General features: G+C 32.6%; 4 protein-coding genes across 4 annotated transcripts in view; 2 read left to right on the top strand and 2 right to left on the bottom strand.

Annotated features, from left to right (window-relative positions):
- TRIADDRAFT_52278 (uncharacterized protein) overlaps positions 1-2180 on the top strand; it is a gene marked incomplete at both ends in the record, with an annotated part of 2782 nt that extends 602 nt beyond the window's left edge. The window contains 3 exons of the mRNA XM_002108823.1: positions 64-265; positions 365-1544; positions 2036-2180. Of these exons, the coding sequence (XP_002108859.1) occupies positions 64-265; positions 365-1544; positions 2036-2180 (1527 nt within the window). The remainder of the gene's footprint in view (positions 1-63; positions 266-364; positions 1545-2035) is intronic.
- A 6520-nt stretch (positions 2181-8700) lies between these two features.
- Positions 8701-11155, top strand: TRIADDRAFT_52277 (uncharacterized protein; the record flags this gene model as incomplete). The annotated part of the gene is made up of 6 exons (XM_002108822.1): positions 8701-8864; positions 9285-9529; positions 9682-9882; positions 10312-10470; positions 10708-10809; positions 10953-11155. 6 exons carry the CDS (start codon positions 8701-8703, stop codon positions 11153-11155), a joined length of 1074 nt encoding a protein of 357 aa, XP_002108858.1.
- A 2337-nt stretch (positions 11156-13492) lies between these two features.
- Positions 13493-17855, bottom strand: TRIADDRAFT_52276 (uncharacterized protein; the record flags this gene model as incomplete). The annotated part of the gene is made up of 16 exons (XM_002108087.1): positions 13493-13929; positions 14117-14185; positions 14270-14468; positions 14602-14678; positions 14773-14867; positions 14947-15044; positions 15570-15673; positions 15793-15866; positions 15973-16040; positions 16167-16328; positions 16418-16493; positions 16599-16691; positions 16846-16927; positions 17015-17087; positions 17238-17345; positions 17724-17855. 16 exons carry the CDS (start codon positions 17853-17855, stop codon positions 13493-13495), a joined length of 1947 nt encoding a protein of 648 aa, XP_002108123.1.
- Positions 17856-20770: 2915 nt separating this feature from the next.
- TRIADDRAFT_52275 (uncharacterized protein) lies at positions 20771-25062 on the bottom strand (the record flags this gene model as incomplete). Its single annotated transcript, XM_002108086.1, has 6 exons — positions 20771-20915; positions 21029-21434; positions 21526-21603; positions 21688-21984; positions 22140-24020; positions 24996-25062. 6 exons carry the CDS (start codon positions 25060-25062, stop codon positions 20771-20773), a joined length of 2874 nt encoding a protein of 957 aa, XP_002108122.1.
- Between the last annotated feature and the right edge of the window lie 1528 nt (positions 25063-26590).

The raw sequence follows: 26590 nt of genomic DNA, 5'->3' as shown, positions 1-26590 counted from the left end.
GCTTACTCTCTTCAGGTGGGAGTTTCTACTTCACCATCAATATGGAAAAAATCTCCTATCAAGAAAGATATTTTAATTAGCCGAGAAGGCAATATTAGAACAAAAGTCGCAAACCCTAAGCAAGGATCTCAGATAGACCAGGAAAGTGAGGCAACTAATCCATCGCACGAGAATTTAATTCAAAAAATAAATGATAAACTAAAATTGGTTAATGAATTAATAACACATCAAGCTGATTATACCAATGCAAGTAGTATAGATCAAGGTAAAGGATTATAAAATTTTTAGAATTAGAGTTATAGAATATAAAATTCGCCTAATATTTATATTTACTTCATTTATTTTCACCACTATGGGTGGATAGTTGTTGAAAGCAACAATACCTCCAGTAAAGTAGTGGGAAATGACGGATTTCATTTGGAACATGACAAGGTCAAGAAAGATGATCATGATCATGGTGAATCATACAAAAATAAGATATATTTTCGATCCGATGATGACGACTTAATCAAGAAAGAACTTGACAATCCATCTGGAGAAAATCTAAAAATAAATCTTATTCAACTTTATCATGAATTAAAAGAACAGAAAAAGCTATTAGAATTGCAATACTTTCATCTTCTTCAACAGGAAAAAGATTTGTCGACAATGTATGAAGACTTTAATACTGCTGAAGAGCCTGTAGTCTCTATGCCAAAAGAGAAATACGACAATGAAAATGAAGATCAAGATACGGCCCAACTTTTAGGACAAAATATTCAATACATTGGTACCACTCATGAAGAAAGTAATCCATCTCATCGGAGTAATACTCGTGATTGCTTACCTAAATTTAATCAGTTACAGTCAGATAGAAATGAGTCTAATATTATTAACCAAGATCAAGCCAACTTTCCTGTCGATCCAAATTTGAAACTAACAAAAGATTTGACAATTTTTAAAAAGCCTTATAGTAAATCCTTGGCCAATTATCAACTTACAACACCGTCAGATCAAGTTAATATTGATAAATTGCAACAAAAAATTATAGAAAATCAGCAATTTATTAAACACTATCTACGATCTCTTGAAAAGTCTATAGAATTAAATGTTACAAATCAATCAGTAGAATTACTAGATACCAAAGAGATACATCGTAGATTGTCCAATAATACTAATGATGATCAATCCTCTATTGGTGATCCAAAAAATCAAAGATTGACGCCATCTCGACCCCCAAAATTGAACCATCTAGAAAGAGAAGAACATCGCAGTGTAGATTACAGTTCACCATCAGGTCGTAGCTCTCCTAATAAACTGCGGCATAGCAATGTCAATCTGGATGAAAGTGATTCAGACAATTTAACCGATATTGCATTGTCACAAATCAAACATAGAAAGCAAATTGCAATACACAATAATGATAATACTAGTAAAGACCTAAAAAATGATTATAGTGAATTATCAACAGGCTATATTTCATCTCCACTAACCCCTAAACGAGCAGTTCGCGTAACAACCAATCGATCTGAACCTTCTAAGAATGAACTTCATGGGCATATAAGGTACCATGTATTAAATAAATGCACTTTTCTATTTATCTTTCCGTATAAGATGATCGCATGAACAATTCTATTTCCAAATGATCGCGTAGAACATGCTTTCACTCTCAAAAGTACCGATCACAGTAGCAACAACGAATAATATTCTGATTTCATATATTTATTATCATATGATTTCTTTGGAAAGCTAGCTTAGCCTAGTCCTTACATTTATAGGCTAATTATTCTAAATCTTTCAAATTTTATTGAAATTATTGTAACCATGTATTCAAGACTGAAAGACTTAAGTAATTTATAGCGCAATATAAGCGTATATTAGAATCTTAATTATTTTCCTGATATACTTAGACGATAAAGTGCTCTAGATTATCTTACAGTAATTGATTGATGAATCTTGAAGAAGCACTCGTTGATAATGTAACATTACTTATATTATAAGTAAAATAAACATTCAACATATCTAAATGCAATATTTCGATACTTATATGATATAGAAATTGGCAAACAGAAGAAAATCTGGAAAGGAAAGGACGACCTAACGCTGTGGGGTCGCGTTATTCAAAAGGAGCATCTTTCAGCTTTGACATCATTAAAGATCAGGAAGATTCTATGTTGGAAGATGTGTTCTTTGTTCAATAACATTTCTTAGGCTATCTAGTGGTAATCTTACTACGGTTGCTATCCATTATTTTTTGTTCAATAATTGTCTTTGATATATCATATAATCCAATACTATTTCCTATCGCTCACACAAACAATTGTATACGTATACACCATACAGGTACTTCAACCTTATTGACCTGATTTTATGTACATTTAAGCCGTAAATATTTAGAGCGAACTTAATGCATCAACACTGAAAGTCAACACCTTGTATATTAGAATAATTTACCCTTGCGTTCTATTTTACTCCCTCTATACTAAAAGAAATTATTTTGATAACCGTACATGAGTGCGACATCGTAAATTTTACACTAAAATATACCCCAAATTTTATTCCTTAGCGGTGAAAAGTTGGCGATTTTATTATCATGAGCATTTTTATATCCTGTTAAAACATTAATGTTGCTAGTAGTTATACTGAAATAGCATAAAATATGTTAAAATATCAAGCAACGTCGCAATACTAGAAATAAGAAAATCTGTAATGATACTTTCCAATCCAATCTACTTGAAAGCTTTTCCATGATCTATATTTATGAGTGCATACCTTTTGAGCATTCCTGCAGTTTTAAACTTAGCCTATGTAACATCTAATATAACATTAAGATTGATTGTATATTTAGTAGCTCTATACAATGCCATAACTCCCGTTAAACTGATGGTTTATTTCAAATGAAATATCATTTGTACTAACTTATTTCACTTTAAATCTTGTAACTACACTTGTATGCTCTTCAAGCGTATGCATTGCTGAACATTAACTCTGAATAAAATATCCTAACACATCAATGAATATTTAGCATTTATCACTTGCTCACATGTTCTTCTCTGTTATTTCTATATTAATATTAGTAAGATATATATAATAGTGTAAGTTAATTCATGACTAGTATTTAAATCTTAAAGTGCCGTAAAGTCGAAGTTTTACGTCATTTCCATGAACAACAAAAAGTATATTACATTTATAAGTGTATTACACTGGTTTGAAGTACAAAATTCGTTCTTAAGTATTTAATCAACCATTTAAAGACTGTACTCTAATCTTGACGACAGTATTATAAGACCTTATACCTAGATTTACTAGCAAGAATCATTTCACTATTATCGAAATATTAGTCGTTACTACCAAACATAACACGCATATACTTACCACTGCACTGTTGCCAGATAGATAGAATTAGAATATTCTAGTATTGTTCTGCAATCATGATAACTTCTAATTTGTTGTTTACATTATTCATGATAACTTAAAACTACCCTTCCGAAATTGTTTTACAATCATAAAGCTAACTTTCGACCGCTAAAACTAAAATAATTATAATCTGAATCAAGTTGCCCATGAAGTTGATTCTAAGCTGTAAACTAAACTATCTGCATTAATCAAGTAACATTAATTACTGTTTTACCGCTAGTATAGTATTCACTCTTAAGCTATACTACTTTTGACAGCTGAAATATCTTGTTCCATTGAGTTTCATTAAGGAACATCGCTTTACTGTGCTAATTCCTAACCGGTAAACTTCAAGTACCTGTACCCTACTTCAATCATTCCTATCTTACATATATGGGTATTAAAATCGTTGCTATTTTTGTACTTATTCTGCTATCATTGTAATATCGATTAGCAAGCTAAATCATCTTTGATAACAATTAAAATATTTATTGAAATCAAATTCTATCAGGTAACATCATTCTGCTATGCTAATTCTTGCGTAGCAGATTGTAAGTACCCTTCTATGACAATTTATGCAGTATTTAAATCGGAACTATTTCTACACCTATTACTTTTCTGTCATCTTAACATCAACTAATAAGCCAAATTATCTTTGATAGTAGCAAATTAAGATATCTATTTACTTCTCATTTTATTAGACAGTATCATTTTACTCCACTAATTCCTGACTAGTAAAGCATAAGTACCTTCCTGTGACGACTCCCACACCGTAAAAATCGGCACTATTCTGCTATTCTACAGCTGTTATTATAATGTCTGCAAAATTACCGTTGATGATTAATTAGAATTGAAAGGCCTCTCGGTATGATTTGCTATCACTAGGCTAACTCTTAACAAATGAAATTAGAATTTTCTCTCTTGAAGAGTTGAATAAATGAGTCATTTGCTAGCATGATAATTGATATTAACCGTTAAATAATATTACTGAAGCGTATCTCAGTATGATTTGCTGCCACTAAGCTAAGTTCATATCTAAAATTCGAGTCTCTTCCTTTAAAGAATTGAATGAACGAGTCATTTAGTAATATGATAATTATAATTGATTAATTGATATTAACCGTTGAATAATATCATTAAGATGCGTTTTGGCATGATTTACTGTCACTTAGCTAACTCCTAATGGCTAAAATTCGGAGTCTCCTCCTTTAAAGAGTTAAATGAATGAGTCATTTACCAGCATTGTGATCAATCTTAACCGTTAATTAATATTATTGAAATGCACCGCAGTATGATTTTGCTATCACTAAGCTAACTCTTACTGGCTAAAATAGGAGCTTCCTCCTCGAAAGAGTTGGATGAATAAGTCATTTACCAGCATAATGATTGATATTAAATGTTCAATAATATTATTTTTGGCTTGTAGTACACTAAATTACATGTGTACTAAGGTATCGATGGATAAATATGATTTTACTATCATTACGATATTTAGCAGCGGTAAAAAGTGTTATATTTTCCTTGACAAATAGTATTACTAAATAGAAATCTTGTGGAATGAAAATCAATTAGTGCTATTTTACTATGACCATATGCAATCCCTAAGCCTCGACTATCCAAATTCTCATCTATTTCCATTTCTCAAAATTCATACTATACAGAAATTAAGCTTATATTTACTATTAGCCAGGAGAGAAATGATGGACTACGATAGTATACTTGGCAAGTAACTTCAAATAGCTATGTAGTACCAATTACAATTAGCCTATTTTTACTTGGAAAATAATAACACAATACAAAGAGATATTGTTATGAAAATGAGACAGGAGGCTTAATGGAGCCATACTGAAAAATATCGCTCATCATGCGTAGTCATATCACCATGGCAGCCTATCTAATATAGCATAAGGCAAAATGAGGCAATTCATGTATGGAATTATTGACTAAAAAAAGATAGAGCTGTTTCCGTAACATACGTGCCAGTGTCATTGTTTATTTGTCTTACTATTTGCTGTAAAAACTAAAGGATAGTCAAGTAGTTATTCTCTGTAAGTCTTTCCCTCCATTCATCGTCGATTTGGATCCAGATTACTGTCACTATTACTATTTTTACTATCACTACGGCGACGACGACGGCGACATAGGCTAAGCTGAAAAAGAATAAAATTCCTATCTCCATCCTTATTCAACCTATTGTATAATTTCTGTCTACAAATAGAGACGATAGTGCCATACTGAGATCATTCAAACCTATTCTTTTTTGAATTCTTCTCTGTTAATTTCAATGGTAAAAGGTAATTGAATTGTACAGTTGGCATCTATTTTCTTGGGATAAAAGGCAACAAACAAAGTTGATTTATACTCTATTGCTTATTTATCATCGATTTTTAAAGCCTAAATCCGTTTATGTCTTGCTTTTAACGCTACAACTCAAATGTAAGTGCAATCTTCATTCGTATTTTCACTTCTTTTTGGTTATACTAAATGAGAAAAAATGAAAAAATAATATCAACATGACAAAGAGTCCATTGACGACCATTTTAAGAATGTTTAGATTAAAAAAACAAGTTGCAAAGACGTCGAATCTTCGCTTTTTGTTCTCATTATACCACGAAAATATAAAATATCATAATAATGTCATCATCTATAAAGTACGAGTAAAGTTAGTCTGCCATGTTACTTCGTTTCTAAATCAATCCGGAAAAAGATATCATGTAGGATTATAGGGGTGTTATTTCATACGTTCTATCCTTCAATAACAGTAATAGCTTGTTAGTGCTGCCTTTTAAGATAAGGTATTTCATTGAGATTAGGCTAGTCATGAAGTTTGAAGTCGTCTCGTCATGTTTATAATTGAATCAGTAAGATTAAGATTAAATGTTGCGTAAGGCACGGTTAGGACTTTGAACTTAACGATTCAAGTCTGATATTATTTTAGCCTCTTCTAAATTGTTTTGATCACACCTACATGATATGGCTACTATTCCACTATGTTTGATTGAAACAGTCTTTTATCCTATCTTTTAACTTTTAGCGTCGCCAGTAGATAGAATACCGTAGTCGATAAATATTAATAACCATCATATTAACAAAACATGATGTTGTATATTGAATGAGTTTTTAATCTTCAGTTATGTCAAGATAACAACATAAAATAGATGACTACGCGCTCTATTTTCATATACTGTAGCTATAATTATCCTATACTAAAGTATAGTGTACAGAGCTGTATCATTCTATTCATGATTTATCGTTCTATCTTTTATTTCATTTTATACTACAAGTGAGGATATTTATCACTAATAATATTATCCACTTTCTTCGTTGATTGTTTTTGAACAGTAGCATCATGTCCATCCAATTCTTCCTACTTCACTTAGCATCCTTATCGCTACTCTTGCTTGGTCTAGCTAGTTTAAATCAATCTCTTGGTAAGGTGTTAATATCAGCGTAATGACTAACGATAGATTTAATCAATTGCTCTTACAATATAAGATTTTATACACGTTGTTGAAAATATTGGAAGAAAATAGATGTATTGCATAATCATTTTTCAGTTGACTTTGACTAATTTGAAGTAGTTGCCTACACCAGTCACACTACTATAGCTAATCTATCTTAAATAAAACGTTAATTTCATCAGAATTTTATTTTGATTAATGAACTTAGCTAATAATTTGATACATTAGTCAATTTCATCTACCATGGTGCGTTAACTATAGCTTCAATTTTTCTATTTTAACCTCTTAACACTTTTATCAACTGATGGATCATCAATGAATGGATGCTGACTGCTATCAATAATTATCATCATCTACCGCAGTTATTCAAAATGTCAGTTGCGGTAAGTAAACTTTTTGTGTAAATGCATAAGGTCATCAATTCAGCTAAAAGAGTTGTAGTTTAGTCTGGAAAATAATAAACGATATTACTTATTAAAAGTTATTTACCCATCATGTATCGATTAAACTAGTATTCATCAATGCTAAATTCACTAGAAAGATTTAATAGAGAGAAGTAAAAGCATTACCTACTCGATTTATGTTGACCAAGATAATATTAATGGCAATAATTAAACGATCACTAGAATATTAATTGAGCAAGACAGGGAGCAACAGTTTGAGAAGATAAATTGATCATGATCGATAGCAAACTTTACTGAAAGTCTAGATGCTATATGACTTTAATTGAAGGACTGGTACTTTTTTCATGATATTGATTAGAGATAATAAGCGGTATTAAGTTTTAAAAATTAGTTTTCGTGGCAAGGATAATTGTATCAGTTCTCTTTAGAATATAACTATCTTCGTATACATCCTTTACTAACCAGTATAATCTAGTAAAGGTTTTTCAATTCTTATGTTCATAATTATTTATTGAGGCCAGCTTTACTATTAACAGAATTGTAAATAGATCCTTTATAATATTTCTTTCTTTAAATGTATCCTTTGCCAATCAGCGTAAATCTAGTAAAGGATGTGCGCGCGAATAGCATATATGTATTTAAAACTATAATTTTAAAGTAGCATTTTTTACCTGGCGATAGTAGTCCTTCGCTATAGAAACATTACCTTTCTCCAGATACATTCTTCGGCAGTCAATGTAAATATAGTAAAAGTTTTCAATAGTTTTTCTCTACGTTATTATTAAGAATATACCGAATTAATGGGGCACTACAGTAAATTCTAAACATGAAAATATCAATAGCAACGGCTATATCGCCAGAAAAATGCTGTCAATTTGACAATGTTAAGATTAGAAAGCCAGTTGGTTTTGCTTCGCTACCAAATATTAACATGTTATATTTAAGGTTCTATTAAATTGAGTGGCTAGCAATCACAAGTAAAGATATTTTCAGATTCAACTGCAAAACAATTATAAATCTCCACTTTTAAGATTGAAAAATAGATTAATTTTTATTACTAAATATTCACATGTATACGCGTATGTGATCATCGATTAATCATTCATTAAATACCAAATTCAACAACTCTATTTCGCGTACGGTTAATGTAGTGTCTAAAATTCCATTCGCCTAGAATAGGATTCTCTTCATATTATTTTTGAGCCCCCTATATAAAAATTCGTAATGATAACTTCTTCGTAGAGAAATTCCTGTCAATTTTACAGTATTGATACTTTGAAAATGATACTATAATTATTATTATATTGACTGATTGCATCAACTACCGTAATTAATTCTTCTTCTTCCCTAATTAATATTTATATGTATATTATCATTGATACATCATCATGTATTAAGCAAGTCTTCTCTTTTCTTTCAATCCTGATTTGTCACTGTATGCGAAAATTATTTCCGTGTCAATGTTGCTTCAAAATAATCCAGTTTGTGAAACAAAAGGAGAAAGTAGTCACGAAAAGGATAACCAATTCGAGCTATTGCCTCATAGTTATTGGCCGAGTGGGGTTATTCACTCGCCTAATCCTGACCAATATAACTGTATATGGAAGATTTCCTACCAGCACGGGTAAAAAACAAATTATTAAAATTAGGATTGATCGTTTTTGATACAAAGCTACATTAAAAATTTTCTTATAAACTACTATGTAACAAATGTAAAGTATCCTCAGCAGATTCAGTTCGAGAACTGCAGCAATGATACTTGTTCATGTCATTCCGATAGCTTTTACACTTTGCTTAGCCGAGGTTTTAGCTACGCCTCTGATACAATTATCCTAGTTTATATTCTATTCAGGTGTAAAAATTATCATATCTACTAATTGATCGATATCGGCAGTATATTTAAAATTGTATAGATTAACTGTTGTCGCATTCATTTTACTATACTTATTAAACAATTTCCAATATTTCTACTCATCTATCTACGATAATACTGTTACTTGAAGGCTGATATCGATCTTATGAATTAAATATTATTTTGGTGCAGGCCAATGGCTCTAATTATTAACAAGTTCGCAGGAGACGATGATGCTTCTATTATCGTTAGAGAAAGAGATTCATTTCACTACCAAGTCTCCGGTCTACAATTAAAATCCAATCATCGAAGCGAATTTGTAAATTGGGCTGTTCCATTAACTCCAAGAAAAACTAGCGGTGAAATTGAAATATTATATCCTACAAACGTGTATTCTCCATTGGCGCATTTTGAAATGCAATTTGGGCCCGTTTTTGGTTAGAAAAATAACTTATCTATGACTTTGCTCTAGCTCTTTAAACAATAACATAAATATTCCATAATGTTATCTAATTTTCAAATATCGCATTATATTATTAACTGTGGACATTTAATTACTAAGTTTTCCTTTTTATTGGCATTAATATAGAACAACAATGTAGTAATGGATTAGTCATACGATCTGCATCTGGTCGCTTCCGGAAAGCACCATCGAATAATCACGATCTGGAATTTTGTTTGTGGAAATTTCAGTCTGTACCGGGATCTGCATTGGTTTTTGTATTCAATACGTCTTACTTTAAAATGTGCGATGGTAACATTATTACTTATGGAACAGGCTTAGTGCCAGGTAAGCTGGAACTATAATATTAAATGAATCACGATACAGGTATTAAGGATGCATTAATAAAGATTCGTTCGACCTGATAGAACTATTTTTAGCTGTATATTTGTCGGAAGTAGATATAACAGCGGCAGTATAAGTTACAGTAAAAGAATTATAATAAAGCGCTAAATAAAGATAATATAGAATTGTGAAGTCAAACACTTTTGAATAAGTTCCATTAATTTATCTGCTCTAATTTACCTTTATTATTAACTAAATACATTGCGTTATACTGTTATATATCGCACCTGATAACTTTCAGAATGGCACTACTAGTAAATTAGTTAGTCAAGAGATATTTTCTTTTACATCACTTTCGTTAGCTTTCCTGAATCAATATACGTAACTTACATCTTATATCAAAATATTCTTATTAATTCTATTATAAATTAGGAAAAAATCAAGTTGGACGATTACGAACAGCTGAAAAAATTGTCAATAATATTACTTTGCTATCATCGACAGCTTGGTTTATGATATTACCAGCATACCGTGATAGAACAGTTCGAAATTCATATTTTGAAATATCGTGGTACTCTGCTCCAATATCTGGTAAAAAAATGGCGTAATAATATGCAGCCTTGCAGTTATTAATAAATATTATCTTAATATGATGCATAACTAGATATATTCATAGTAGTTCATAAGAATAATTCTTGAAAACTAAGAAGTATTTATATTTTAAATTTATTATAGATGTCAAGCAATACTTCCCTGTCAGCGATTACTATTCCAACTCTTATTTTAGCTGGGCTTTATCTTGTTTTAGCGTATTGATTATCGTTATAGCTATAACCTGGTTTGTTCGATGCAAACGATCAGGTTTTCGGCGATCGCAACGAACTCGCCGAAGAACTAATGGTAATAGGCGTGATACCAGAAGACGAGAAAGTAAGCTATTCACTAAATGCACTATAAAATTATATGCATTCTCTTCAATGATTTTAGTAAAATTATCTCCTAATCAATAAATAAAATCTCAACAAAATCAATATGAAATTTTTTAACCATCCTATTCATCAAACCTAAAATAGGAAATCAACCTCCACCAAATTATGACGACTATATAAAATCACCAGAATATCGACAACCAAATAATCAAGCACAAGAATCAATTCGTCAACCACCGACTTATATTCAAGCTCTTGCAATGTATTCCAGAAATAAAGATGGTTCTGTCATGCCGGAACGTGAACAAATTGAAAGAGTTAGAACAGCTATAGAAACGACAATTTAATTATTGCCTAGATACATTAAAACAAGTTTCTATCGATTTTAAAATAGATATAAGCTAACAGCCCTGCCATCGATCAGACTTCCGCAAAACTAGATGTATCAAATGTATTTATACACTTATCGTGCTTATTAAGAATGGGCTTAAAATTTATATCCGATAAAAATTTGATAGCATTTTTTAATATCACAAAATTACGATGCAGAATTATTCGTTCGCTACAAAAAAAAATCGTTCAATTACGTATAACTAAGATCGGTTCCATAAATAAATGGTATGTTTTTAGGCACATCATCATTTTAGTCATAGCTGCGTATATTCGTATTTCTTAAATATGCCAATTCATGATTAATTAACAATCAATGATATTGTTTAAGTTAGTTCATATAGATTTTCACTTAATCTTGACTATTGTAATACTATATTGCTAGAAATACCTCAGTTTTCTTCTTCATGGACAACTTCGAGTTATAGTATATACTATATACCATAGTGTAAATAGAATAATAAATTGACAATATCATATAAAAGACAAATCCCATTATTGTCTGGCTACAAACCTGAATTAAACTTTGCTAAACTAATGAAATATCTTGCAAATTTGTATGTGGTAAACGTATATGCATATTGAAATATGTACTGTAAATATATTTACACAGCAGCTAATTAGAAGTTATATATTGATGCTTGTACTTCAACCGATTAAATACATTGTATTTCTATTTCAAATACAAGATTCTGATTTTTGTGTTTATGGTATGTATCATTGCCATTAAATGGACTAGCTTGTAAATTTAAAGTTATTCAAGTAAACATTATCGTCATTATAACGAAAATAGGCGATTACGCTTTTTCTAGCTATTGCATTAACAAGCTGAGTCTGAAAGTGTGAAAGCTCATTAGTTCTTTATCGTTATATCTACAGCTAGTTCAAATACTTTCATATGCTGTAGTACACTTACATACTTATAATATTAGTACCATATGTTGCAAAAATGTATCCGTATAATTAAATATTAGTATGCAATATAGTGCGGCCCAGTGTACGCGTACGATACAGTATATATAGACATCGAGAAATGTGTACTGTATGATACTTTGTATGTTTGAAAAAGAGATAAATATTGCAGATAATCCTCCTTTTTGATAAAGTTGTCAGTAAAACTGCGTGTGAAAAAGTATAACAGGAGTGGGACACATTCACAAGAGTATTAGGTACGACATACAATAAAACTGAGGCTTTACATCATAAGTATATCCATGGAGAATTTATTTATAAATATAATTTCTAGGCTATAATAATATTCTATTAGTGATGCTGTATACTGAATATTTTTAATTCACTTTGTTTATCACAGGATAATATCAAGGATGAAAATATAGCAATAAATACAATCACTTTTTATTAGTACTCCGTTATCGACGTAAACTAATTAATAATATAATAGTTATTTGCAATTTTATTAATGAATTCAACAGAACTTGTGTAACATAATTTCTGTTACGACACTTGTCTACATTACGATAGCCTCCCACAGATGAAAGGGCATTTTGTAAAATGATTATGATGACCTATAAATATGTACAATAAAGTTTAATAAAAGTTGTTTGACGGTTGCGTTCAGAATGTAAAATACTTATATTAAATAATTCACAAAACAAAAATTAACAGCATAATTCCTAAGCAGTGACGGTCATTAAGAAAAGATCGTGTAACCTCTGATACTACCAATAAAAATTTAACTTTGCAGCATTGGATATTTATAATTGATTGTTTTCGTTAAACTGCTTTAAGACACAAATTAGAATTGTGAGCAGTGCATGATAACAAAACAATTTTTCGAATGCGTGAATATCTAGATATAAAGGTAGATTATGAATAGGGAGATACAATTTAGTGTGTAGTCATATTTGGAGCAATACTGGCGCTAATACAAATAACTAATAATAAACAAATGTCTTATTCTGAATATGGAACAACATATTTATAAGATAAATTAAGAGTAAGGTATACTACAGATACTTGTAAATTTTACTTTTACAAATCTGTATTACAAATGCTAATCTAAACGTAAATTGTACAGAATGTTACGCTTGCAAATATGCTATATCATTACACTTTATAATTGTATTTATAGCTGCTACTGAACTGATCCCAGACTTCTGTGTCGACATGCATCAATCAATTTCGCACAGCACAAGGAAAAGGTATTTCTACAGATTTCTATTAATAATTTATTAATTATCAATCTATTCATACACTATGGGTAACATTGCATTTAGGAATAAATAATATCGCAGCATTTCATACTTTAAATGCGATAAATGATTTTACTTACATTACGAATTTTGGTTTGGTATGTTTACTGATATTACATTAAAGTTAACGGATAAATAGCCAGTAGGTAACAGATATCGTTTCTCAATCTGAGCGCGTTCCTGATAGGCTACGCTCTTAATTTTTTGTAGTTTTTTCTCATATAAGTCTTTATCTTGAGGGGGAAAATTGATTCCTTTATTACTTAAATATCCACTGTATTTATCAGTTAATTTTAGCAGCTTCTTATCAATACTGCGTTGTAGACGAGAAAGATCCCAAATAGCTTCTTTTGGTATACCTTGTGGCTTAGTCTTTACCGTAGGTAGGATTGCGTCTGAAGAATTGCTATTATCTATTTCAGCCGATTTTTTGGTTGTTTCTGTTGTAGCAGCATAATTGTGATCTGCCGTTATCTCTGATTCTTTAGTAATCATATTTTCATGTCCCCTCGCTTCATCTGAAATAGAAACCATAATTAAATTTGATATTACACTGTAGCAAAAGATCAATCTTTCTTGCTTTAGTATCCATAATTTGAGTTTATCTTCAGAAATAGGGAAACAACTATCCTTGGATATCGCGCAATCTTTATCAATCTTAATTAATGCAGGTTTGTCCCCCATTTTAATTATCAGTATGCGTACCTAACGATTCGTCTGATCGACTCTGCTTCTTTGCAGGACTACCTTGTATCGCCTGTAAATCTTCAGTATCTACAGTGTCAGAGAATATTATAAGAGTAACCTATCAAACGGTTACGGTTGTTATTGGGCAACGTTATCGTTTTCGTATGTTACCTATATTAGATGATCTCTTTGCTAGGGGCTGCTTCTCGGCGAGATTTTCTGATATTTCTACCAGGTGCGTACTATTTGATGCTACTGTATCTTTCCCTGCCTCTGTGAACAATTGATCAAAGCCGCTATTTTCTGAGATATTGCCACTTATTGGAAACCTCCGTAAACTTTGATATCGTGCTTTCCTTTTAGAGGAATTCTATTTGAATAAATATTAAAAATTGAATATAGATCATTATCTAATAGGCTGTCCAAGGTCAGAACTCTTACATAAGTAAAACTATTGATACAATAGGTAAAGAAGAAAAAGTAAAAAATTATCTCTAAATTACTTGAATAGATATCCATTTCCTACGACATTGATTATCTGTTCGAAGACTCATTTCTTTAGAGATTTGTGACCATTTTCCTAATGCATAGCATCAAAATTTCCGTTTATAATACTTGCATAGATTAGTTCGCTAGCATTAATCAGTTAAACATTAAAATTCGCCTCCTCTTACCTTCACCAATGTGTTGAATTAGTGATGAAAGTTTCCTCTCTTCGTCTATCGTCCATCTCTTGCGATTGACTTCGGGATCGAGAACATTAATCCACCTAATGATACAACAGTGGCATCGTAATTAATCTTTGTGCTTTACAAAAACGTTCGGTTTATAGGAAAACGTAATGCTACCTGTCTCTAATTTGTATATCGGTCCGCCACGGTAGGAAGGTTTGCTGAATCTTACGCCAATGTCCTGATCCATATTTCTTAATTCCTTCCTCCAGAAGCTTCGTTACAACATCGATAAATAAAAGGGTTTTATTTAACTTTCAATAATTTACATTAATTCTTTATCTAAAGTTACGAAATTGGGCAAGATTGATATATATTGTATTTCAGTCATTACATCTGGTGCAGCCTATACTAAAATGAGACTTCAAATAAGACACTCAGGATATCTAAAGCAGTAAAGTATGCCAGGAAAACTTCTATTGATATAACTTCGAATGAAAGGTGATGAAAATTTGGTACTCAGTACAGTATTTATAGTTTCCGCTGTTTAATACTATACGTATTTTGCCTCAAGTCGGATTTATAAGCTAGATATCGTATTTTACCGATTCTCTATAAATATTAAGCATATATAAAAATCGATACGACAATAATATGTTCAGCCAGACATATGTCAGCACTCTTTATTAGCTTTAACTGTAAGTGGCTAATATAAGTCATAGTAAGCGTAAATGCAAGTAAATTTAAGAATGAATGAATAAATATCATTAAAATGATTTGTAGGTTGATTCACAGTATACCTGATCTTCTTCTTTGGTAAACGCTCCTCTTCTCTTATCAGGATCGATTGCTTTCCATCTAAACATGCACTGTTGACCCGTTCTACCTTCCATATAGCTAGCAACTAAAATTCAACGGCGATTAGAAAATGCAAATCAAAGTCATTACGATAAAGCAGTTTCAATTGTATAATTTTAAATATAAAATTTTCTGACAATCTCCCCACTGATATTATAAAAATACCTTGTTGCCAGCTTGTTGTACCTAGGGCTTTAACTAGACTTTTGAGAGAATCATCCTCATCTTCTGTCCATCGACTACAATCATAGTAACAAGATATTACTAGTATTATTATTTCGACTCAAGATGCTAATAATCATGGAAAAAGTACGCCAAATTGATCACTGATCCATTCTTTATTACCTTTTAAATACACTGCTATCGTGATGTAATATATACCGTTGCAGACACTGGGCAGGAGTCCGGTTTACCTAACGTGTAGGTAGTAGTAACATCAACCAAAGTTTATTACTATTGCCAATGCGTAAAGTATGTACGTACGAGTATATTGGGTTTAACACATGATCTCGTAAAACAAAATACGACAGTTTACTTACTCCTAAAGATCTTGCAATCGCAATCCAATTCAAAAATTTGTTTTCTTGCGCGAGATTTATAAGGTTTTGATCTTCCGTTGCTGACCAAGGGCCATAGTTGATATTAGGGTGATCAACATTAAACCATTGTAACTCACACTGAAAATGAGTGTGTCGAGGCAACTAAAAATGTCGTATAATTTTAATATTTTAAAAGTTTTACATAGTAGAAACGATATAAGCCTGTATACTATGACAATAAAATAACTCACAAACTGAGAACTAATTCTTCGCCAGTTGATTTTAGGCATACGGACTTTCATAAGTAATTCTTTTAATGATAGCGATCTAAATACAGTTGAAATTTAAATATTTATTGCTCTTGACTAGTAAATTTAGTAAGACAGATTTAAATGATATCATTGTATTTGGTTGGTAATAAATAGTTCCTACCGAAACTTATCAATTGCTTTTTGTTCCTTGCTGATTTGGCTCTTGATATCAGGATCCTCAGATTTTTTATATTGGATCTCTAAGCCAGTGCGTCTGTTGGATGAACATGTTAATTACTGGTTATTACTAAGTTCATAACAACAAACTTTATCGGTATATAATAAATAATGATGATACATTCGTAGATCATTATCATGTACTAAAATATTATACTCTGTAGTATTCTTGCCAAATGACAAAAACTTACTTGAATAAAATTGGAGCGATTTCTTCCTCCAGCACTTGTTCTTGGACCGCAGCAGCAAGCAGCTTCCTATCATTAGCAGTCCCTGCAGAACGGCATAAATGCAATGTTTTAACGTACAATACTGTAAGTGTTTCGATTCATATTGAAAACGTCGATACTTAAATATTACATTTTTTAATATTAACGACAACAGAATTTCTAGCTCTTTCTTCATTACGAGCATCTTCATTCTTCGGTGGGGTCTAATAAGATATAATAATGAATATGTTATTAAATTATCGAGGAGGCAGCAGATTACCATTTTAATGATAGTCTATATGCGAATGTTCATACGTAGTATATAATACAATTATGTCGTCGTGATACAGTTAAGACATCCAAATTGTAACTACCTTTCCGCTGTCGTCGACAAAGTATGGAACAAATTTTCGTAAAGAACGGTGCCGCATACTAGTTCCGGGCCTCACCAAAACTGAATTGATGTTGGCACTTACACGTTGCTACAAAAATATGTAGTAAAACTGTATGAAATGTCAAATAAATTGTAACCATTGCTAGTCAGTGATATCTATGTGATAGTAAAGTATCGCGACTTTAATATTTTATTCCAACGTAAAAAGAAATCTATAGTTGATTGACTAATGGATGTTTCATGCCTGCAAATTTCGATTTTCTTCCAGTGCTCTATCAACCAATTTTAAATGTATTTCAATTGCATCCTACAGTGTAGAGTCAACAGAGTACAAGTACACCTATTAATTTATAGCACCCAATATATAACCTAGGACACTCACTTTAAAAATAAAATATCAAGGAAATATCCATAGTTAGTATCGTTGCAACGTAAGTGTAGGTATGAGTACATCATTTGGACTTACTTGGTATTTTAAGCATTGGTTTAAGCACAAATGTTTCAGGCGTATATCTGGATCATGAACATCGTTATTAACGTTGTCATCCTGGTCATTGTCGGGTGGATTTAGAGGTCGACGTTGAGGAGTATCTTCCATGTCTGCTTAGCCTACATTACAGTCCGTGGTATTTGCAGTTGGATTGGTCATTAGACTTAAAAAAGATATTTGTTATCAATGGCGAATAATCTAATTTAATATTTTCTAACTCGTGGTTAATTAAGTATGGATCAGGTGATAATTGATCGCTACACCTATCAGCTTTATGTGTAAATTATACATTGATGGGATCCTTGTCTTCTCGGTTGTTAACCCTGAATATCATGTTGTAGCAATAGTTACTTGCATTTAGATGTTACTGTAAATCTGCAACTAGAATATTAATATCCATATATAGAGTGTAAGACTGAAAAGTGATTATGGATATTTAGTAAAATTTTCTTATTTATCACTCATACTACATGTTTGAGTATCCCTCCATTGGCCATACTAACTACCACAAGTGTTGACTGAGGAAATTATCAGGAACATGTATCTTTAGCAAATACGTTTAATGCTCGTATACATATAAACATATCAAATCTAGGCATTGAGGACGTACAGTTATAGAATCATGTTACTGATTCATTACTATCGTATCTTATAATGTACGGGCTAAAGTCCTATTGATTATTTCGGATGTCATGGAAATCAAACTTTTGATCACGGATACTCGGGTACATCGTGTCACTTCTACGATAATTTTATTTTTACGCGTGTCATGACCTTAACAAAATTTGGCCGATACTATTAATTCAAGTACTGAAATAGCAACAGCTTAATACGTCGTAGGATAAAAACTACCACGTCGTATGAAAGGATATAGGTAGCACAGTAAACATGATAGCTGAAGACCAGGACGAAATTGACAAGTATCAAGTTGGTTAACCCTCAAGCCATCGAAATTAGATACTTTCCTAACCCATCAACTATAACCATGGGTGCATAAACAGTAGAAAATCACTTACAACCATGAATGTAGCTCAAGGTAGTAAGCTAGTTTTAATTCTCATTATAAATACACTGAAGGTTGGCTATGGATAACTAGACTCACATCTAGTAATTCACGATTTAGCATTTTGCATACAAATGACGTCACTTCGACTACGCATAAATACTGTATTGGTATTTATAATATATATAAAACATCCATTCGCTCTTCCTTTTTTAACGTAGCATCAGCTAAATGAGTAATTTCTTGTCACTGAGTTGATATGGCCAACAACAGCCTCTACAGTACCATCCATGATCGAGTTATAACATTATGAATAGAAGGGTGATACTGCATTGATAACAACTTAAGTCAACTACAAGGCTTGAAAACATTCTCAGTAGATATTCTAACTATTTGCTTGGGACAGAATTTATTCGTATCTGCTTTAAATGAAATCTACTGAATAAATAAGAAAATTGTAGGGAAAACTAATTTTTATTGTATTGAATGACATCCATAAGTATAATAAACTCGATATGATCCTAACTTAGTGATCTGTCTAACGTATAAATGGTCAAAGAAATATGTTAACTTCAAAAATAAGGAATACAATTTTCAGCTCATGAGTGCAGTAAAATGATTTACGACTGTTCTTTATAGACCTACATAGAAAAATTCTTGTTGTGAAAGGCACTTATAATTTGCTGTCGGCTTCCCTTTGCAAGGCGATTGAACTAATAAGCAAATTGAGCTTATTCTGACATGATAAAATAGAATTAGGCAGCCAAGAATACACAAAATAATCCAAATTTCGACAGTTTCACAGCCAAACTAGTGTAGTGAATTGAAACTGAAAATTCTCCTGAGAGTTTGCGATCGACACTGTACAGTACAGTACTGTGTTAGCTGGGACAAGATTGGCGGGGTTTTGGTACAGTACAGGGCATTCACCATACAGTACTGTACTGTAGAGTAGAGTACTGTACTGTACTGTACAGTACAGTATAATACAGTACTGTATAATCTGTAACGTGTAAAACAGATGTCGTAAATAGAAGTCCTATGTGCAGTGTAGAATATAGATTTACTATCACATCTGTTTTACACATGTTTATATTTACCTGCGTAATTTCGCTTTGCTCGCACCTTCAATCTAGTTGAAACGACTAAATTTAAGCAAAACAATAATCTGGAAGACTTTAAAGTGAATCTGTTAAGCACGATGAATAATATAATTGACATTGGTATTGATTGATATCAAAAAAGTGTTGTTGATTGCATCAAAATCGTCATTTCTCTTCCATTTTTCCGACTGATCACGACACTGTTTAAATTACTATAATGTCACAAAGACGAAATAAAGCAGAAAGTACAGACTCTAAAAAAAATACTGTATGTAAAGAGTTCCACGAACGGTCCAGGACTCGTATTTGCCGATATTATTACTAGCAAGGGAAAGTTGTAGTCGTAAAGCCATTAAAGTCCAGTCAAACGTACAAATAATCATTTCAGTTATTTACAGTCAATCCAATTCCTATGCAATAGCTTTGAAATAGGTGAGTGTATCAAACACACATTCCATCTTTATTAAAAGCTATACGACTCAAGTACCTGTTCTACATGCATTACATTCAACAAGTATCGTATCGTAATATCATTAAGGATAACCGTAGGTACGGTACTACGGTATAAGATTATAAATCTACATGAAATGCCCGAAGTACGTTACGGTCATTATTTACAGTTAGTGACTGTTATATAATAGAATAGCTTCTGCAAGATTCGTAAATGATTATATCAAGCATACACTTTATATATTAATGCAATGCAGTGTCATGTCATAAATGCTTTGTCTGGTACAGATTGGTAAGATTTCACCATCGGTAGATATATTAGTATACAGCTGTAATTTAGGAATGATACTTTGAATCTACAAAGGTGCAATTTAACTTTAACGATATAGAAGTAATATGCACCACATGAAACATAATCATATAACTGAAATTCAACATGAAAATAATGGTTATAAAAAATGAATAAATTAAATAGAAGTCCCTTTTGGGACTGCTCCTTTTTTGACTTCTGGAGCATAAACGATGTCGACGGGTACTTTCGATGAAGGTTGTGAAGGCGGTACAGATTTCTTGCTAGCAACATTAACGGATTGATGTCCTCGTTTATAATATCTATTATCAGAATTATGTTAGCAAAATTAATATACCTTTCAAAGATAGCATTACTCAAAAAATGATACATTGATACGTATGTACGATGCACATAAATGTTTGTTTTTACTTACCTATACGCCACACCTCCAACAGTAACTAGCGAAATAGCAACTACTAAAGCAATAACGGTGATAACTCCAGTGCTAACTGGGCCATTTATTTGTGGATTGGCAGTTGGATATGTTGTACTCTTAGCTGTGTAGTTGGGAGCCGTGCTTTTGCTTGTAGGGTCAACAGTGGTGCTTTTACTTGCGGGGTCAGCAGTGGTGCTTTTACTTGTAGGGTCAACAGCGGTGCTTTTACTTGCGGGGTCAGCAGTGGTGCTTTTACTTGCGGGGTCAGCAGTGGTGCTTTTACTTGTAGGGTTAACAGCGGTGCTTTTACTTGTAGGGTCAACAGTGGTGCTTTTACTTGTAGGATTAGGAACGGTGGTTTTACCAGTCAATTCACCCGGCTTTTTATCGGTGGATGTCATAGCTGAAATGTTATTAATGTACATTAAATATTCCGTAAGGTTATAATAAGAAATCTACATTATCAAATTTAATTTAAAATAACTGGAACTAACTTGTTGCTGGAGTGGTTGCCGGATCTGATGCTGTGCTGCTTTCAGTGTATGGTGTAGTCACCGTAGTATATTTTTCACCTTAAGGATAAATAATAATAACATGACATACCGGTGTAGCTTTATTTCTGTTCACGCGATAGGAAACAAACAGTACTTTCTTACCATCAACAAGTGTAGTAATAACTTCTTCTACAGGAGTGTGGCTTCGACCACATTTGGTAATGGTATACATACTAATAATATAGGTGGTATTAGGTAATAACTTAGTAAGGTAAATGGGATTCACTGATTTATCAACTTGACGAGATTTAGCTTCATCACTATCTGCAGGTTTATACTGGCATAACAGTTCCGTCACACAATTTGTCTCATCTGGTTTGACCGACCAAAATACGCCTATCGCATTCTTACTGACGTTAAGATCTCTAATTTGCGGTAGAATAGGTGCTCTATAGCCAACTTGAGTAAAAAAAAGTCAATCATCTTTGATTTAGTAAAGTCTAATCTGACTAGATATTCTTGTATTACGGAAAAATTGGTAAATTACAGTAAACTAATAGACAACATATTTTCTACAGGTTAATTGAGAATTACGGAATGCTCAAATAACAAACCTAAGCGGATTTCTTGAGTATGGCTTATATTTTCCCCACAAAACATTTCATAGTTGATATTCCATTTACGGTAAATAACTTCATCGCACGAAGATCTCTCTACTCTATCGATATAATTTATAGATGGATCCGGAATTTTAACGTCCTTACACGAGACAGATGTATTAACAGAAGGCTTGCCAGTTACTGTTGGAGACACATCACTAGAACATTTCGCAATAAAATTTTGCGGTAGAGTAATTTTGTTACTAATAGGGAGTAAAACTTGGACTTGCTGACTTTTTCGTACTGTCATACCACAGGCATCAGTTAAAATCCATTCTCTTATAAGGCTATTCCCGCAACGTGAAGTGAGTTTATTACTGTCAACTTTCTTTAAAGAAAAAGCTGAACTGCCATACAGAACACACTTGGAATTGATTGAATAATTAAAAGTTTTACTGTCGTAAGTATCCTTGGTTGTCGAATGAATATCACAAGACTGCAAATGTAGAGCGCTGTCCAATTGAAGATCCGGAGACGTGGCATATAAATCTTCGTCAATAAGGCCATCACCATCATCATCGATGTTGTTTTGTAATTCCTCATCGATAATACCATCACAATCGTCGTCGATATCATTTCCTGCTGCGTGGGTCACAGTTGGAACACAGTTTCTCGATACTGCCATAACATTTGTAGCTGCTGGATAAGCAACTGATGTTCCCTGGCCAATTCCGAATATATAGGTCGTTAGCTTTTCTGTAGGAAGAGTTTGATGAAGTAAATGTGCACCTTGAGGGATCTTGAATAAAGTTGAATAATACCGATTATTAATTTTACTCCACTTCAATCCCTTTGACAAGGGCAGCATATCCATTTTTAAACTTGTGGCATTATTTGTTGTTATTATAGCCATATAATTCGTTACACTTTTATCAAAAACGCCGATGGTACTTAACAATTGTCCACTTGAAAATTGTTCTGTAGGAATTACAGACATCAGGACAGGCCTTGAAAACCCATTCTTTCCCGGTATTCCCTTAATGTATAGCATAACTGAGCAAGGCTTTGACGTCGTTATATGAAAATCTGCGTCGGATGGAACATGTAATTCGTGATAATGCCCTCTATTAATTGTTACCTTCTTGGTTGTATCTGCGATAGTAATATTGGCATTGGTCCCATCAAAAGCGCTAATAAGACGAAAGATATTCTCCTGACTATGTTCTTCGCCCGGAACAGGAACATTAATGAAGTGATTACCCCATGCTTTAACTGGCAATAGTTGTTCAACAATAAAATTGCAGTGCTCCTGATTTAGCGTCAATCGAGCACATTTATTGCCACTTATTACTGCAACAGGCTTATCAGAATTTACAATACTTCCCGTTAAATCAGTGTGTTCGTCCTTGAAATGATATGTTTGAAGCCGATTAAGTTGTATTTGTTGATATCTTTGAGAATTCTTATCAGGAGACTGCACTAAGCTAATATTGATCAGAGTATTATCTTCTACAGCTGTAATAGAGAATTGTGATGCAGAAGTTGGTTTAAAGCTGGCAATGACATACTCCTTTCCGAGTGAAGTCGTTGGTAAAGCAAGAAATCCATCTGAAGGTGACAAGACGCAATTCATACCATAAACTATAATATCCTCAGTCGCACTAACTTGAACCACATTAGAGCTTATTGTCGCACCACTTTGGCGACGATTACGAGATAATGTTAATGTTTTCGATGCCCCAGCTTCCAGTTCAAATTTATAAGCTTCGTCGTCGTCAGTTAGGATAATTATTTCAGTAGTTTTAACCGCAATAACGGTCATACCTACGCTATCCACTTTATGATCGCTTTCCAGGTAAGTCACAACGAAATCTTGTCCGACATTGTTTTGTATCGCTATATTAATTAAGGGATAAAAGAAAGAAAACAATCAATGACATCATGACGATGATTTATATTTAGATCGTAAAGTGTGGTACGGAAGCATATGTCTTCCTATAAACTACACAATGGATAGTTCAGGAAATTAGATAACTTGTATGCTATAGTTTGCATAATAAGTGTCTAAACCAAGATATCCAATCGCTTGATTGACTACCGCTTTCATCCATCCTTATTGAAGGTATGAAATTCCGATAATTCCAGAACTACGGTTTAACAGATGCAAATTCTACATAACACTATTTAGAGTATTTTCTGAAGTTTGTCGATAGTACTACAGTAGATAAAATACTTATTTACTCTGGTGACATTCTTTTAGTAGTGTACACATCATTTGTTATTAATCATCGTTATCTTTGTTGATAAAACCCTGATTATTCGTTGGCATCTGTAATATGCCGATATACTGACTAATTGTAATTGTCTAACTGCATAACGGTTGTTAGAAAACAATCGAAAATTTTCTTTTTAATCCTGTAGCCCAGATGACTGAATTTGAAGCTCTTAATAAATGTAGCTACACACATTCGGACAAATTCAAACTAATAATAATAATAATTATTATTTTAGTCAGCCCTACCAGTCCATCCATGACTAGTAGTCAACAAAGAGAAAAAGAAATCAATTAATCCGATATAATTGATACCGCGAAACTCAATAACGGCTCAGTGCCTGCCGTATATAAATAAGGACGGTATAGTACTGTACGTGTGGTGATAATTTTCAATCACGTGCAATTACTATTACTACCAGTACTCCCTACAATCCTATTGTTAAGGGGGCAAATTGGCTAATACAGTACACAAGAATGACAATAATTATATATAATATACTGTATAATTATTAGCATAGAGTGGAAGGCGCTGAAATTATAATTAGAAGCGTACTGTATGTAAAAATACGAAAGTGGGCCGGCCAACATTTTCTCACATGAAATGCATGGCGAATTTTTTGCTTTCCAATGGAAAACGCTCCAATATCGACAATTATAATCCATTGTGAAAAGTACGAATAAGTACTTAGAAACGATCTTATAGTATTTTACAATGTACAATAGCCTCGATTGACACCGTCAATCAATAGAAAGAGAAAAATAATAATGCGCCGGTAAAAGCTTAAAGGCTTATTCCATTGAAAGAAGGAATGTGCACTACAACCCTTGACTTTGGTTAAAATGACGAGGAGAGCAGAATAAGAACGTAAACTTGAAGCGACTGTACCCAAAAAGAAGAATGTAAAGTAAAATGACAGGATTAACTAAACGAATGATACATTATCCAAATGATTATATTTTATTGACGGGATAACTAAATAATGAAAAAATTCCCAGTTTATTTACTTTTATTCTAATTACTTTCTTTATACGCTTCAGTATCATTTTGTCACGAGATGGATAATTTGATAAATCTTCGCTATGAGAAAATTGTCAAGATGGTCAAGTCAGTATGACAATAATGTCGTGTATTTATGGAAGATTCATCGGATCAGATTCATCCTAGCTGGCTTGCTTGGCCCATTCCATTCTCCAAGAATAGAGGTGTGACAAAAAGGAACATCAAGATGCGGAACCATACTATACTGTAGAAAACAATAACTTGGTTACGACTAGTCAAGTACAGTACTTTACTCTGTCACTGAGTGCCTTGTACTGTACGTACGGTCATGACGGTGTAGTGATTTTCTTTGGTGCGCGAGCCAAATCTACCGCATTTTTTTAATTCTTACAGAATTGACTAGTCATAAAAATCACTCATTTCAAATCCCATCTATTTCCTACTGTGATGATGGATAGTCTGAAAAAATGTTAACTTTTAGTGATCGTACTGTAGAGTACAGCTTTGGAGTCTTTAGCACCGGTTGGTGATTTATTCACAAAGATGAAGAAATAGTTGACTGTCCATGTGATAAAAAGACATTTTTCTTCAGTCAAATCACTTACCTTTTGCCTCTAAATATGCCCAAAGGGAGATAAATAGAAGTACTTTAATATTCCACATTTGGCTGTTGAATTCCAATTTTGAAGTATCAATGAAATAAACTCGACAGTAATTTTCTCCCAACAACCAACACTTCCACTAGTAAGACGAAGACGAAAGTCTACTACGACGACAAAAATAATAAATAAATAAACACTTGTAGTATCCAGTCCCTGATGACTATTAGAAAAATACCCTGTACTTTTCTGTTAGTCGGTGATATACTGTACTGTACACTGTACAGGAAGTACTGTAGGGTATGTTTTACAGTGTACTGTACTGTACAGTACAATACAGTACAGTACAGTATGAAAGACTCAATCAAAGCTAGTAAAGAACTGTACTGTACAGTGTACAGTACTGTATACTGTACACTGTAAACGGGTTGTACTGTAAGGCCTGTACCACAAGTAGCTCAAAAAAAAAACGAATTATTACTTCTATACAGTATGACCCAGTATACAGTAGTGTACGCGTACGTACAGTACTGTATAAATCTGACTACGGTTGACAATGAATTGGCTGGTTGGTACTGACTGTGAACAATCT

The sequence above is a fragment of the Trichoplax adhaerens genome, genomic scaffold, assembly GCF_000150275.1.
Source record: "Trichoplax adhaerens TRIADscaffold_1 genomic scaffold, whole genome shotgun sequence".
Lineage (NCBI taxonomy): Eukaryota > Metazoa > Placozoa > Uniplacotomia > Trichoplacea > Trichoplacidae > Trichoplax > Trichoplax adhaerens.
Note: the sequence above shows the minus strand (reverse complement) of the source record. Positions and strands in the feature narration are given on the sequence as shown.